The 15347-nt window shown below is 39.4% G+C and overlaps 1 protein-coding gene across 6 annotated transcripts in view; it reads right to left on the bottom strand.

Annotated features, from left to right (window-relative positions):
* MARK3 (microtubule affinity regulating kinase 3) overlaps positions 1-15347 on the bottom strand; it is a 109417-nt gene that overhangs the window by 81394 nt on the left and 12676 nt on the right. For 5 of the 6 annotated variants that reach the window (XM_081227171.1, XM_081227173.1, XM_081227170.1 and 2 more), the window contains exon 2: positions 7936-8127. In XM_081227171.1, coding sequence (XP_081083297.1) covers positions 7936-8127 — 192 coding nt within the window. Of the gene's footprint in view, positions 1-7935; positions 8128-15347 lie in introns of those variants that run through there. The other variant, XM_081227175.1, reaches the window with a different exon arrangement.

The following is a 15347-nucleotide window of genomic DNA, read 5'->3' as shown; positions in this document are numbered from 1 at the left end:
CACCAGGAACAAAGAAAGAAGACCAAACCAACTCCTTGGCACTTCACTGTGAAATTTCTCAACAGCACGGATAAATGAGAAGAGTCTAAAAAGCTGCTAGAAAGGAGGGGGGGAAAGCCATTTACACTGTTATACTCTAGACTTTGGAACTACCAATATCGGAAAACCCACTATGATCTTAATCTTGAGTTTCCCACTCTCTAACCACCTCCTCTTACCTTTCCCACCCACCCACTCTAGAATCCCAATAACTATCTGAACTCACCGGGATCCACAGCCATTGATCCCACCACCTTCTTATGGTCTGCCTTCTCCCTCAAGTACTTACTTCCTACTTAAATCTACTGTCTTTAATTGAAATCACTCCCTTGGGTATTCCAAATCAATGCCCTTGCTCTGTTTCCATCTCACTACACTTACTATAACAAATCCCAACCATCTACAAATGTGTCTGCCTGTGTCTGGTTAAGTGAATGTTGCTGGACAGTAAATTATAGCCAGGCTGTCTATTCCCGCTTTAAATCCATGATCAGTAACCTCAGGGAAGCGTTAAGGCTGCCTGGTAATTCTACTATATTTCTCAGTCCATTCACTCTCCTACTAACCTGTTAATTACTGTAACTTGCTCAGATCTCTAGTATCTCCCATCTCCTTGACAGTCACATTCTTAGTTGCTAATCTTGCTTTCTATTTTACTGAAAAAAGAGCTGCAATGAGAAGAAAACTTCTCAAGCTCCCACCCTCATATAGAACCACTCATCTGCAGAATATTGGCACAGTACCCTCTATTTTCCTCCTACTTCTAAGTAAGGACTGTCCATGTTATCCAAAGACAATACCTCTTACCACCCCCTCTCACCCATTCCAGCACCTCTCCTCAAAGCACCATTTTTACCCTTTCTCTTAAATTATTCCCACTAGCAGACAAACATGTTGGTATTTTGCCCATCTTTTTTTTTTTTTTTGCGGTATGCGGGCCTCTCACTGTTGTGGCCTCTCCCGTTGCGGAGCACAGGCTCTGGACGCGCAGGCTCAGCAGCCATGGCTCACGGGCCCAGCCGCTCCACGGCATGCGGGATCTTCCCAGACCGGGGCACGAACCCATGTCTCCTGCATCGGCAGGCGGACTCTCAACCACTGCGCCACCAGGGAATCTCTTGCCCATCTTTTTTTTTTTTTTTTTTTTTTTTTTTTTTGCGGTACGCGGGCCTCTCACTGTTGTGGCCTCTCCCGTTGCGGAGCACAGGCTCCAGACACGCAGGCTCAGCAGCCATGGCTCACGGGCCCAGCCGCTCCGCGGCATGTGGGATCCTCCCGGACCGGGGCACGAACCCGTGTCCCCTGCATCGGCAGGTGGACTCTCAACCACTGCGCCACCAGGGAAGCCCTTGCCCATCTTTTAAAAAATATCTTGGCCTGATATCTCCCTGTAGCCACTACCCCATTCATCTGTGCCTTGAAAGCACTATCTTGCTGTTTTTAACCTCCACCCACCTATTCTCTCTTGAACTAATATGTTACATCATATGCATCGGTACTGCAAGGTATTTGAAAGATATGTTGGATTAATTTGCAGGAAATACACAGAACCATGAGAAAGTTTAAAAAAAAAACACAAAACTTGAGGCAACAATTAATTCTAGACAAAATAAAAAATTATATAAGAAAATAAATTATTGTGGTCCAATACCGAACAACATTTACATAGCTTGACTAAGTTAAAAAAAAAACCTAACTTTAACCAAATATATCATTGCAATAGAAAGGCTGAGGAAAGCAAAGTAGATGTGGAAGTGAATCATAAGAAAGCTATATCCATCTTCCATAAGGAGAAAGTCGGTGATATCTACAATTATAAATCAGGAGATAACCAAGCCTAGAAAACTGAAAGTAGGAGCCTTTGATTAATGGTACTGAATGATAAAGAGGAGGCAAAGAAAGTCTGATTTTAATTAGAAGCTTTTTAGCATTATTTGACTTTTTAAGCTGTACACATGTATTACTTTGGAAAATAATTTTTTAAGGCAGTAAAAAAACAGTCTCAATTAAGTACCAAATGACAGATACAAGCGAGTTCTCCTGTAGTTCACCTTAGGGGAGAGATCCCTGGGGGCCTATGAAAATAACTAAGGGGAAAAATGAACTTGAAAGAAAAACTTGACTTGAAAGAAAACTGTAACATTAAAACAAACAATATTTCAAAAACCAAAATAATCTTCAGCTGTGAAAAGCTAGCCAAAACCAAGACAGCAGATGGAACTAACATCCCCAAATCCCAAATATGGGATAGCTGCTTCTATGACAATAGGTAGCATTTTCATCAAAGAGTTAAATCAGATGAATTTTATGACTGGTGCCTGTATTTTTAAATATATATAAAATAAGGATTTGGGTGTTTTTCTGGTCTAAAAATTAAGAATCATCCTAGAGAGATAGGTCTCATCTACAGTGGACTTCTACCACAATCATTCTATTTAAAGACTTGATTAGAAACTGTTCACTAGATGTAAGACGTTCTCTTGGTTATAATTCATTAATCTAATTTGTCTGTTACGGGAGTTCCCTGGAGGTCCAGTGGTTAGGATGTGGTGCTCTCACTGCCAAGGGCCTGGATTCAATCCCTGACCAGGGAACTAAGATCCCAAAAAGTTGTGCGGTGCGCACCCCACCCCCCACAAAACAGACAAACAAAACAAAAAAACCCCACAAAAACTAATTTGTCTGTTCAGTAAAAATGCCATTCTTCCATCACATAAATTTTCTTGAGTATCTTTTATGTTCACAATGTCCTTGTAACGTAAGTGCATGATATAGATTATCCCCACTCTCTTCTTTCAGGGAATTCTTTCCACTGTATAATCCTACTACATTGTTAGTCTTATTCCAATGACAGCAATTAAAACTGTCTCTTACCATAACATATAGTAACTCTTTATCTCCTACTGACTCAGAATGAATTACATCTCTGAAGCACCAACACCACTTTCTGGAGCACTCTGGGTTTTCTTTAGTGGTCTTACTACCTCAATAGGAAAGATACATCACATTCCCATAAAAGGGCAAGAGAATGCTGATGGAAAAACTTTAGTCTCTAGTGGGCTGAGAACAGTACCAAGTGATAAAAATAATAACTAGACTAGAGTTTTAAGTTTCTATTAGGAATATTATACTATAATAAACCTGTAATAAAACCAACTTTCTAGAAAAACTTCAGTTTTGTACCATATGACCCAGCAATCCCACTCCTGGGTTAATTATCTTAGAGAAATAAAAATGTATGTTCACACAGAAACCTGTACAGGAATGTTTATAGCAGTTCTATTCATAATTGCCAAACATGGAAACAACTCAAATGTCTTAGTGGAGGAGTGGATACAAACTGTGGTCCAGTGATACAGTGGAATACTACTCAGCAATAAAAAAGAACTAAGAATACTATATGCAACAACCTGGATCAATCTCAAAAGCATTAGAGAAGATATACTGTATGATCTCATTTACTTGACAGACTTGAAAGAAACAAAATTATGAGGATGAAGAATAGACAGGTGGTTGCAGGAGGTTATGATGGGGGAGGGAGCAACCATAAAGGGACCACAAGGGAATTTTCTGAGGTAATGGGACTATTCTGTATCTTGATTACGGTACTGGTAACATCAATCTATAAATGTGTTAAAATTCATAGCACTGTACATCAAAAGAAAAAATGATGTATAATTTAAAAAATAACATAATCTTGCTTAATTTTGGTATCCAAAATGAGAGTAAGTTCAAAAGGTGCTCAGATACAAGATGTTATGCAAATTTGGTAGCCTTCCCATATATTCATAAACCCCATTCACAACAGCAACAAAAATTATAAAACACTTTGGAATGAACATAACAAGAACTATGCAAAACCCAGATGAAGAAAATTATGAACCTTGAAAACAAAATTGAGACACACTTCATAAGCCTGGATAGAAACACTTGGTATCATTACAACAGCAAACTGCCTCCCAAATCAGCTTATAAATTCAATTAATTTCATCAAAATTAATCTAGTCAAAATTCCAGTAAGGCTGTTTTTAGAACATGGCATCTTATTTCTAAAATTCATCTGACTGGGTGTTCCCTGGAAGTCCAGTGGTTACCACTCAGCACTGTCACTGCCGTGGCCTGGGTTCAATCCCTAGTCGGTGAAGTATGATCCCACAAGCTGTATGGTGCCACCAAAATAATGAAATGGAATGAAATAAAATTCAGCTGACAGAGTAAATTGCAAAAAAGAGCAATGAAATTTTTAAAAAATAAGAATAATCAGCAAGGGACTTAACCTACTCCAAAAAAATCAAAATGTACAATCAAAAGGTGCAGTACTAAAAACACCATGATATGGGCACAAAACTAAATAAATTAAATCAGAGAAACAAAAAGGGAATTTAATAAACAGTGGGGAGAGAACAGATGATCTGGGACGAGCAGTAATGCACACAGGGGAAAAAAAATTAGAACCCTACACCTCATACTAATCCCCCAAAATACGTACCAAATGAATTAAACATTCAGATGCCAGCCACAGGAGTGTGTAAAGAAAAAACAGAATCAATTTAAAAAATCTTAGAAGTAAACCTTTCTCACCAAGACATGAAACCCAGACAGATCAGACTGATGTCTGCAACACATAAAAGGTTTAAATCACTAAGATTTAAAAGAGAAAAGAAAAATGGATAAAGGATATACAACAGGAAACTTATTTATTTTAAGAAGAAAATAAAAATGACACAAATATACGAAAATATCATCAATCTAAGTATTTATCAGGAAAAAGCAATCTTTTTTAAAAAATACCATTTATTGCTCATCTGATAGACAAAAATTATCTACGATATTAGCAAGGGTGTAGAAAAATGGGCACTCTCACTCATTCCGGTAGGGCTAATGAAACAGTACAATGTTCTCTCAAAACCAATTTAGCAGTACCTATTACAGTATCAAATATTCATCCCCTCTGACCCAGGACCTCCACACTTCTAGGAATTTATCCTACAGAAACACTCTTAAAAAGAGCACAGAAAGTTATGTTAAAGAACGTTCACTGCAGACGTTTGTAATAGCAAAAAAATCAGAAACCACCCAATGCCTACCAACGGGGGTGAACTATGGCGCCAGCACACACTGGAAGATGACGTTCCATTAAACATAACGTCAGATCTATGAGCACTAAGATCCAGAAGTGATCAAGTATGTTGCTAAGAAAAATTACCATTAAGTCCCATGAGTCCCTTTTGGTTAAAATAAACAAAAAGTTACTGTGCTGAAAATGATCCTCTTTGAGGAGAGAAAGTTTAAGGAATTTTATTTTCTACATAATGAATTTCTATAATGTTTACATTTTATATGATTCTGGATAAGACCTACAATAGGGGGAAAAAAGAATAAAACTGTTTATTTCAAATTTTAAAAAAGTGTTTTAATTTACCCACTATCTAGTCAGATTCAAGTCATTGCTGGAGAGAGAACCTACTAGATAAAAACATGGTAAGCCACACTCCAGCACACATGTTATGTAAAAGGGGAGAGCGTCTGTCTGTCCCACTCCTCTTTTAACCCACCATCTCTACCTATGTAAGGAAACTGGCCGAGTAACCACTCGAGATTGGTGGGGGAAATAAACTCAGAGGTTTTGTTCCTTATTTCAAAACTTTTTGATCAAGGGCAGCAAAGAAACCTACACCCACTCATGCTATTTACTGATTCCAAAAGCAGTCCAGGCATCTCTACAACCAGGAGTCTTAACCAGGGAACTGTCACTAAAATTGAGATGAAATGTGAAGAGGCAAGTTTTTAGTTACAGTCTTTACTTAAGACTCCAGTTAGCATAGACCAATGCTCCCCAACCTTCTTCAGGTCCCAGCACACACAGAAAATCGGAATATTTGTAGGGCAAATTGTAGCAAACCCAGGGTGGGTCCTGCTCCAGCAGTCCTCAGCATGGTGGGCTGCAGGCATCAGTACCATGGCACATCTGTAACACCACCTTGGCACACATATCAGGAGGCTTTGGTACATGGGAAGCATTTTTTTATAAAGCTTCCTTCAAAAGTAACATTAAATTCATTCAATAAATATTTATTAAGTACTTAACATGTGCCAAACATGATTAAGTACTGATGTCTACCCTATAGACTAGAGGGGGAAAACAGGTAAATAAGCAATTCCAACATAATTGTAATTGTAATAGTAAAACATAATTGTTTATGTAATTGTAATAGTAAAACATGCTATCTAAGGAAAGTATCAGGATTTTTAACATGAATCCCATGCCTGGGGAAAGGGAGTCTGTCAATGACTACTTTCCAGAATAAGTGACTCCTATACAAAAGGGTGAAGTGTATTTTAGGCAAAGGAATTGCAGGTACAAAGATCCAAATGCAATAAATGATGTCAAAAATTAAATAAAGGCAGAACAGTTCTGTACTGCATAAGTAGAATGTGAGGAGGGAGTTTAGTAGCAGTTGCGTAAAAAAATATTTATTTATTAATTATTATTATTATTTTTTTGGCTGCATTGGGTCTTAGGTGCTGCACTAAGACCTTTCTCTAGTTACGGCAAGCAGAGGCTACTCTTTGTTGCGGTGCGTGGGCTTCTCATTGTGGTGGCTTCTCTTGTTGCAGAGCACGGGCTCTAGGCGCGCAGGCTTCAGTAGTTGTGGCACGTGGGCTCAGTAGTTGTGGCTCACGGGCTCTAGAACGCAGGCTCAGTAGCTGTGGAGCACGGGCTTAGTTGCTCCGTGGCATGTGGGATCTTCCTGGACCTGGGATCAAACCTGTGTCCCCTTGCACTGGCAGGCGGATTCTTAACCACCGCACCACCAGGGAAGTCCCTATTAGTTATTTTATTATCTATTTATTTTGGCTGTGCCAGGTCTTAGGTGCGGCAGGCAGGAACTTCACTGCAGGATGTGGGATCCTTCAGTCCCATCTTGCGGACTCTTAGTCGTGGCATGCATGCAGGATCTAGTTCCCTGACCAGGGACCGAACCCAGGCCCCCTGCACTGGGAGAGCAGAGCCTTACCCACTGGACCACCAGGGAAGTCTCTAGTAGCAGTTTTTTTTTTTTAATTAACTTATTTTTATTATTTTTTAATTTTTGGCTGCGTTGGGTCTTCGTTGCTGTGCGCGGGCTTTACCTAGTTGCCGTGAGCAGGGGCTACTCTTCATTGTGGTGTGCAGGCCTCTAATTGCGGTGACTTCTCTTGCTGCTGAGCATGGGTTCTAGGCACACGGGCTTCAGTAGTTGTGTCCCGTGGGCTCCACAGCGCAGGCTCAGTAGTTGTGGCCCACGGGCTTAGTTGCTCTGCGGCATGTGGTATCTTCCCGAACCAGGAATTGAACCCATGTCCCCTGCATTGGCAGGCATATTCTCAACCACTGGACCACCAGGGAAGTCCCCCTAGCAGCAGTTTTAATGGAAGTGTTTTTAATAAATATGGCATGTGGTTGAGTAGAAAGCCAGTATCACAAAAATTAGGAAAGCATGTGCCTTGCTGCACAATAACCTATCAAACATAAGCTATGAGAAAAATATTTGGGGAGATGACAAAACTTCTTGAGGATAAATCTATAAAAACAGACAACACTATTGATTTTTTCAAGCACCATGAGCTTATAATGAAGTTAAGAATTTTTACTGTGGTGGTAGGTATACATTTACCACTGAAAAAGAACACTACCTCTTTTTAAATGCAGAAGGTTATTCAAACTCAATATAATCTTTATAACATTTAAAGAAATGAGAAAGCAAAAGAACTCCCACATAATTAATACATAAGCTTCTTGTTCTTAAAAAAATGTTTAATTAGCCCAAATATATACATTCTTTTTCTCTTTCTCTCACATGGAACTAAACAGAGCAAGTGTACTAACAGAAATAAAGCATAATTTGTATTTACCTCTCTGCCTGTAAGGATGTGTCTTGCCAATTTCACTTTTGCAAAATTCCCCTTGCCGATTGTTTTCAACAGTCTGTAGTTTCCGATGTGAGGTTGTTCATCTGCACAGGAAGCTACAGAGTTTCTACACCGTGCTCCAGAGCGCCCAGTGCGAGAGGTAACTTCTTGCCGCCCGTCTCCATGTGACGTGTGCTATAATAAAACATACAACAAACATTAGGAAACGAGAGACCCATGGTACTTGACAAGTTTTAAGAGCCTCTAGTTGAAGAAACAAAACATCACTGCTTTAATTTTAATCCCAATACATGTGGCACTTCAAAGGGATTTGCCCACCTGATATAAATTTATGAGGAAAACAAGAAAATGCTGAGAAGAGAAATACCAAGTGTTGAAATTCAACTGGGTGTTCAGAAAGAAAGGAGATATTTTCTATATGTGGCTGTAACATAAAATAAGAGAAACAGGACTGCCTTACAGTCGTAAAGAGCTTAACTTTTCCACTGTAAAACAACTATACTCCAATAAAAATTTTTAAAAAAAGAACCTGACTTTTTCATATGCTATTAAATGTACCAGCACATACTATCCTTAACACACCCTGTGATGCAGGCAGAACAGCATTCACCAGATGAGGATACCCTGAGATTTATTCACTGCCACATCACTGGTGAAAAATTCAAAGAGAACCTAGATTCCCAACTTCTTTCTAAACTATGCTGCTAACAATAATTTAAAACAATGTGTTTAAAGACACAGCCAGACTCTGTAGTCCCTGACAAATATTTGTTGAAGAGATGAATACAGTACTCAATATACTCCATAAAGGTAAAACAAATCATATATGCCTCTAACCATATTAAATATAAAGGTACGAGAGATACAAATCCTGATGTGTACAATTCTGTACGTACAAGCAGCCAGCTGCCTAGTGCTTCCTCTTTCCCCTAGTGCCCAAAGGATGCCATGCCCCACTGCCTACTTTTCATGGTTGCTAACTCCTTCCTGCTCAAGGAAGGCCTCTCACTCTCACGACACTACAAAGACACTTTCAACCTCTTTCATTCTTTTCTCTTTTCCAACTTTTTGTGCAGGAAAATGTCCCTTGTTTCTCAGGCTCTCTCTCTCTCTCTCTACCTATAGGTCAAAACAAGCCTGATTCTAGGTGATAAACATAAGAAACTACACTTTGTAACACACTCATATCAAGGAAAAAGGAAAAACAAGTATTTTACAGTAAAAGCTTAAGAATTTGTGCCATCAACTTAAGTCCTCAAAAGATGTCCTTTTCAGAATGTCCACGTTAATTTCTATCTACTTTTTCATATCCTCTAAGTAAATCTCTGTCCCTCATGTACCAGGTTTTGGGATAGGTCCTCTTCTGTTTTATTCAATTATCACATAATACTGCATTGCAAACAACTGCTATGTTTTTTACTGCAAATGTATACTTTAGGTTAAACACACTTTTACAAACTGGTTACAAATCTAAACAACTTTGTTCCTATAACAAAAAGATTCTAATTTCCTAGTTATAAAATAGCCTATTATAGGGTCTCCCCTGGTGGTTCAGTGGTTACGAATCCGCCTGCCAATGCGGGGGACATGGGTTTGAGCCCTGGTCCGGGAAGATCCCACATGCCACGGAACAACTAAGCCCGTGTGCCACAACTACTGAGCTTGTGTGCCACAACTACTGAAGGCCATACGCCTAGAGCCTGTGCTCCACAAGAGAAGCCACCGCAACGAGAAGCCCGCATGCCACAACAAAGAACAGCCTCCACTCGCTGCAACTAGAGAAAACCCGTGCACAGCAACAAAGACCCAATGCAGTCAAAAATAAATAAAATAAATAAATTTTAAAAAATTATTTAAAAACATAGCCTATTATAAACAAGGACTTGATTAAAGAAAAAACTAAAATAACAACTAAGTTATTACACTAAGGCGTTACACAAAATAGGTATATTGTAACGCAAATTTTTTTTTTTTTTTTTTTTTTTTTTTTTTTTTTTTGCGATAGGCGGGCCTCTCACTGTTGTGGCCTCTCCCCTTGCGGAGCACAGGCTCCGGACGCGCAGGCCCAGCAGCCATGGCTCACGGGCCCAGCCGCTCCGCGGCACGTGGGATCCTCCCAGACCGGGGCACGAACCCGCGTCCCCCGCATCGGCAGGCGGACTCTCAACCACTGCGCCACCAGGGAAGCCCATGTAACGCAAATTTTTATACATCAGCTGGAGTACAGTTTTTAAAAAATTTTGATAACCATTATGTTTATTTCCAAACTAGATGTAAGTTTCATAAAAACGGACAGTAATTTATTGTTCCTTAGATCTTAGCAGTTGGCATATAACAGGTACTTAATAAATACTGGAATGACTAAATAAATGATATCAAAATACTGATCACTGTAACATTCACATGGTTAAATTACGGGAAATTTTTATCTCCCAAATTTCTTTCTTTTATTCATTCATTCAAATATTTATCAAATGGTAAGGTATAATAGACTTTTTAAAATAAATTTAATTAATTAATTAATTAATTTTTATTTTTGGCTGTATTGGGTCTTTGTTGCTGCACGCGGGCTTTTCTCTGGTTGCAGCGAGTGGGGGCTACTCTTCGTTGTGCTGCGCAGGCTTCTCATTGCAGTGGCTTCTCTTGTTGCGGAGCACAGGCTAGGTGTGGGGACTTCAGTAGTTGTGGCACACGGGCTCAGTAGTTGTGGTGCACAGGCTTAGTCGCTCCACAGCGTGTGGGATCTTCCCGGACCAGGGCTCGAACCCGTGTCCCCTGCACTGGCAGGCAGATTCTTAACCACTGCACCACCAGGGAAGCCCTGTATAATAGATATTATATAAATATGAGCTGGGCACTGTTTTGAGTGTTAGAAACAGCAGTGCATAAAACAAAGTCCCTGTTCCCATGAGGTCTATGTCAAGTGGTTTTACTATTTATGCAATGAAAATATAGTTTTAAAAATTATACTGCTATCCAAAATTTTGGTCAAAAAAGTTCTTTAAATGCAAACATACACTTTCTAATTTATATGTTTTATAAATTCAGCCCTTCATGTATTAAGTTTTACAGAGTGAGGTACAGTTAAACAGACAAAATATTAACTTTTATGCAAATCAACTGTCTTCTGCATGTAAAAGAGAAATATCAGAAACTTAAAATTCATAGGCATCTAGTTTATACCTTTGCATACTCTCCAATCTACTTATAATAAAAACTAACTCCTTAGCACTACATCCACTAGCATGTAACCTGCAGGAGAACACAGAGATCTTTGCCTGTTTTGTTCCTTATCAGATATTCCCAGAGACTGTAACAGTGCCTGGCACATAGTAGCTGTGCAATACATTGTTGCTGAATGAATGTTAAATGAATTCAAGGCCCTCTGTGATGTAATCCATTCCTCCTCTCCCGCTACATCATCCACTATTCTTTAGCACGATCCTCCCTCAGTTTGAGCGCCCTTCCTTCTCTTCAAACCTAAAGATGTCACCATCTTTATGAAGCCTTCATGACTCTCCCTGCAGCCCATCAGAATTTCTTTTCCTTTGGGCTCTGGATGTAACTCTGCTTTTATCTATCTCTATTTGGCTACTTTGTTGTAGACAATTATCCACCACAATACACTGACTTCCCAGAGAAACTCACACCCCTCACTTGAGGTTCCCAATAGCCATGTGCCTAAGACTGGCCAATGAGATATGAGTGAAAGTGACATGTCATTTCCATGCTGAAGCATTTATTGCCAGTGCTTGACTCCAGCCCTGTGGTCTTCTCTCCTGAACCCAGAGCACTGTCCAAAGATGGAGGGTCACAGGACCAAATGGCCTGGAAATGGAGATCACTCTTCATGGAGTCAATGAAGTTGACAGTTTTTTTAAACTGTGTTAAGACACTAAGATTTTGGTCATGTACGTTACCACAGCATAACCTAGCCTAACCTAATACACCCTTATGCAAATAAATAATCATAATACAAACCCAAAAGAAACCTGTACTTCCTCGTAAGAGTGTAAACTCATAGACTGAAATATCTGATGTTTGTTAAATTCCAACAGTTACTGAACTTTGTATATTTAGTTTGATACATAAAGTCCTGAAATTTTTAAATCTAATGTGTTTAACTAAAAAATTATCTCAAACAGAAGCAAATTAAATTGCCTTTTCTTGGCCTTCATTTTATTTTTCCCATGCATCCATCAGTGGCCCTAAAGAAGAAAAAATTTCCTAGCATTTTAACAAATAATTTTGAATTCTTGTACTATTAGCCAATTACTTCATGCATGAATTTTTTTTTCCTCCCTAAGGTGACAATAAACAACCTGAGGACCAAAAAAAAAGTTACATAATAGTAGCCACTTTTTGTGGCAGCACTAAACACACAACAGGCACTCAGAGCTGTTTAATCTCAAAGATTAAAGGAGTCCAGGGACTTCCCTGGTGGTGCAGTGGTTAAAAATCCACCTGACAATGCAGGGGACACAGGTGTGAGCTCTGGTCCAGGAATATCCCACATGCCACGGAGCAACTAAGCCCATGTGCCACAACTACTGAAGCCGGCGCGCCTAGAGCCCATGCTCCGTAACAAGAGAAGCCACCGCAATGAGAAGGCTGTGCACCGCAACGAAGAGTAGCCCCTGCTCGCCGCAACTAGAGTAACCCTGCGCACAACAACAAAGACCCAATGCAGCCAAATAAAAAAAAAAGAAAAAAAGATTAGAGAAGTCCTGATCCTTCTCCATCTCAAGGAATTTACCTGAACCACTTTATCCACCATGAAAACTAGAATATGGGCAGTGCTACTAAAAATTAGGCAGTGGGCTTCCCTGGTGGTGCAGTGGTTGAGAGTCCGCCTGCCGATGCAGGGGACGCGGTTTCGTGCCCCGGTCCAGGAAAATCCCACATGCCGCGGAGCAGTTAAGTCCATGCGCCACAACTACTGAGCCTATGCTCTAGAGCCCACGAGCCACAACTACTGAGCCCACGCACCGCAACTACTGAAGGCTGTGCGCCTAGAACCTGTGCTCCGCAACAAGAGAAGCCACTGCAGTGAGAAGCCCATGCACCGCAACAAAGAACAGCCCTCGCTCGCCGCAACTAGAGAAAGCCCGCGCACAGCAATGAAGACCCAATGCAGCCAAAAATAAGTAAATAAAATAGATAAATTAAAAGAAAAAAAACTCGGAGAGAAAAAAGTGTCGTTATCCGTAGATGATATGATCTAACTGCAAACCAAAAGAATTGGAAATACCACTAGAACTCAAGAGAGAGCTTGGCAAGGTGCAAGATCAACCTATAACTACAGTTCCTTACACCAGTAGTAACCTACCACAAAATTTAACTAAAAATAAGTATTCATCATAGCAATAAAAACTAAAAAGTAGGTAGAAAGTAACTTAACTAAGAATATATAAGAGCTCTCTGGAGAAAGCTTTAAATTTTTAATAAAAAACATAAAAGATACTCTGAGTAAATGGGAATTCTATACTCTTAGATAGATAATATTATACAATCTACCCAAATTAATCAATAAGTTCAATGCAATATGAATTAAAATTTCCAGCCAGTAATTTATGAGTAATCTTAAACTTACTCTAAAGTGTACATGGACGAATATTTCATGGCTGCCAGGTCAGCCTTGAAAAAGAAGTTAAAAAAAAAAAAGTTCAGAAATGAAAAGTGATCAAGGTTAAAACCAGTAACAAGATGTATCTCTTTCATTGCACCCTCTAAAAGCATGTGCTGAGAGGGACACAACACCTTTTCTGTGGCATCCTTGCCAAAACTATATAACCTTAGTCTAATTTTGAGAAAACATCAGACAAACTTAAATTGTGGGATCTTTGATTGGAACTTAGAACAGAAAAAGAACCCTGGAGAAAAGCTGGTGACAATTCAAATTAGTTCTGCAGTCATCATTAACGGTATCAGACCAATGTTAACTTTCTGGTTTTCGTAACTGCACCATGGTTATCTAAGTGTTAACATCAGGGGAACCTGAGTGAAAAGTATACATGAACTCTGTACTAATCTTGCAATTTTAAGTCTAAAATTATTTTAAAATAAAAAGTTCAACAGACAGATACATATAAAGGTACGTAGATTACATATATTACAAAGCCACGGTAATTTTTAAAGAAAAGAAAACCTGTAGGGTATCGGCACAACAGAAAAACAGACCAATGCAACAAAATACAAAGCTAAAAGGCATGAATGTATGGGAACATAAGATACAATGAAAGCAGTCCTATAAACCAGTGGGGAAAGGATGGACCATTGAGTGGAGAGCAGTGGGAAAACTGGTTCACTTTATCAGTCTACAGAGAAAAATAAAACTAGATCCCTACCTAAGTCCATACACAAAAGGCAGGCTCCCTTTTAATCTAGAGGGATTAAAAAACCTACATGTGACAAGTAAAATGATAAAAGGTTAATGTGAAATGTGAGAGAATATATCCTTGTGAGCCAGGCATTTAAGCAAAACTTCAAAAGCACAAACATAAGGCAAACGTTGGTTACACCAAAATTAAGAATTTCTGTCCAATAAGGGTCTTATAGAAAGATGACAGAAGATACATGCAATGTCTAAAACCTACATCAGATTAATATCTAGAAAATCAAGGAACACCTAAGAATCTACAAGAAATAAACAACAACCAAATAGAAAAAGGGACAAAGGAAAAGCAGCAATTTACAGAAGGCCCCCAGAGCCAAGGAATATACAGACATACTAAAAACCATAGAGAAACGCAAGTTAATAATGAAGCAGCATATTAAACTACTTTAGTAGGCTGGCAAAAAAAATTAGAAAGCTGGATAATTCTAAATGTTGGAGGAACCAAGGAGACAAAAACCCCTGTGCACTACTGGCGGGAGTGTGGGCTGACAGAGCCATCCAGAACAGCAACCTGGCACTATCTGACATCTCCTGTGACCCAGGAGGTCCACTCCTAGCTACACATCCCCAAGAAATTCTTACACAGCTCCACAAGGGGACATGTATGAAGATATTCATTGCTGCATTGCATGGGGGGAGGGGGGAGGGGGCAGGTAGTCTACCCCAGCAAGTAGGTAAAATGTGGTAGGACTCATACCACAGAGTGCTATGCAGCAGTCAGAAGCAACAGATTCGACGCACAGATGAGACTATGCAATATTTACACAAAGTACGAAACATACACTTCTAAGAACACGTACATGTACACGCATGACAATATATTAAAATGTTAGAACAGTAACCTGTTGGAAGGATAAGGAAAATGACATATAGGTATTAACAGGAATAAATAAGCAAGAGAACAGCCTCACACTGTTCAGATCAAAGATACGACTTTTGCAGCTGCGTTTATGAAAATGTTTCCAAAAATATGAATAATAGGGAAGGGGAACTATTA

The sequence above is a fragment of the Mesoplodon bidens genome (assembly GCF_964165515.1).
Source record: "Mesoplodon bidens genome assembly, chromosome: 3".
NCBI lineage: Eukaryota > Metazoa > Chordata > Mammalia > Artiodactyla > Ziphiidae > Mesoplodon > Mesoplodon bidens.
The sequence above is the reverse complement of the archived record's forward strand: the minus strand, read 5'-3'. Positions and strand labels throughout refer to the sequence as shown.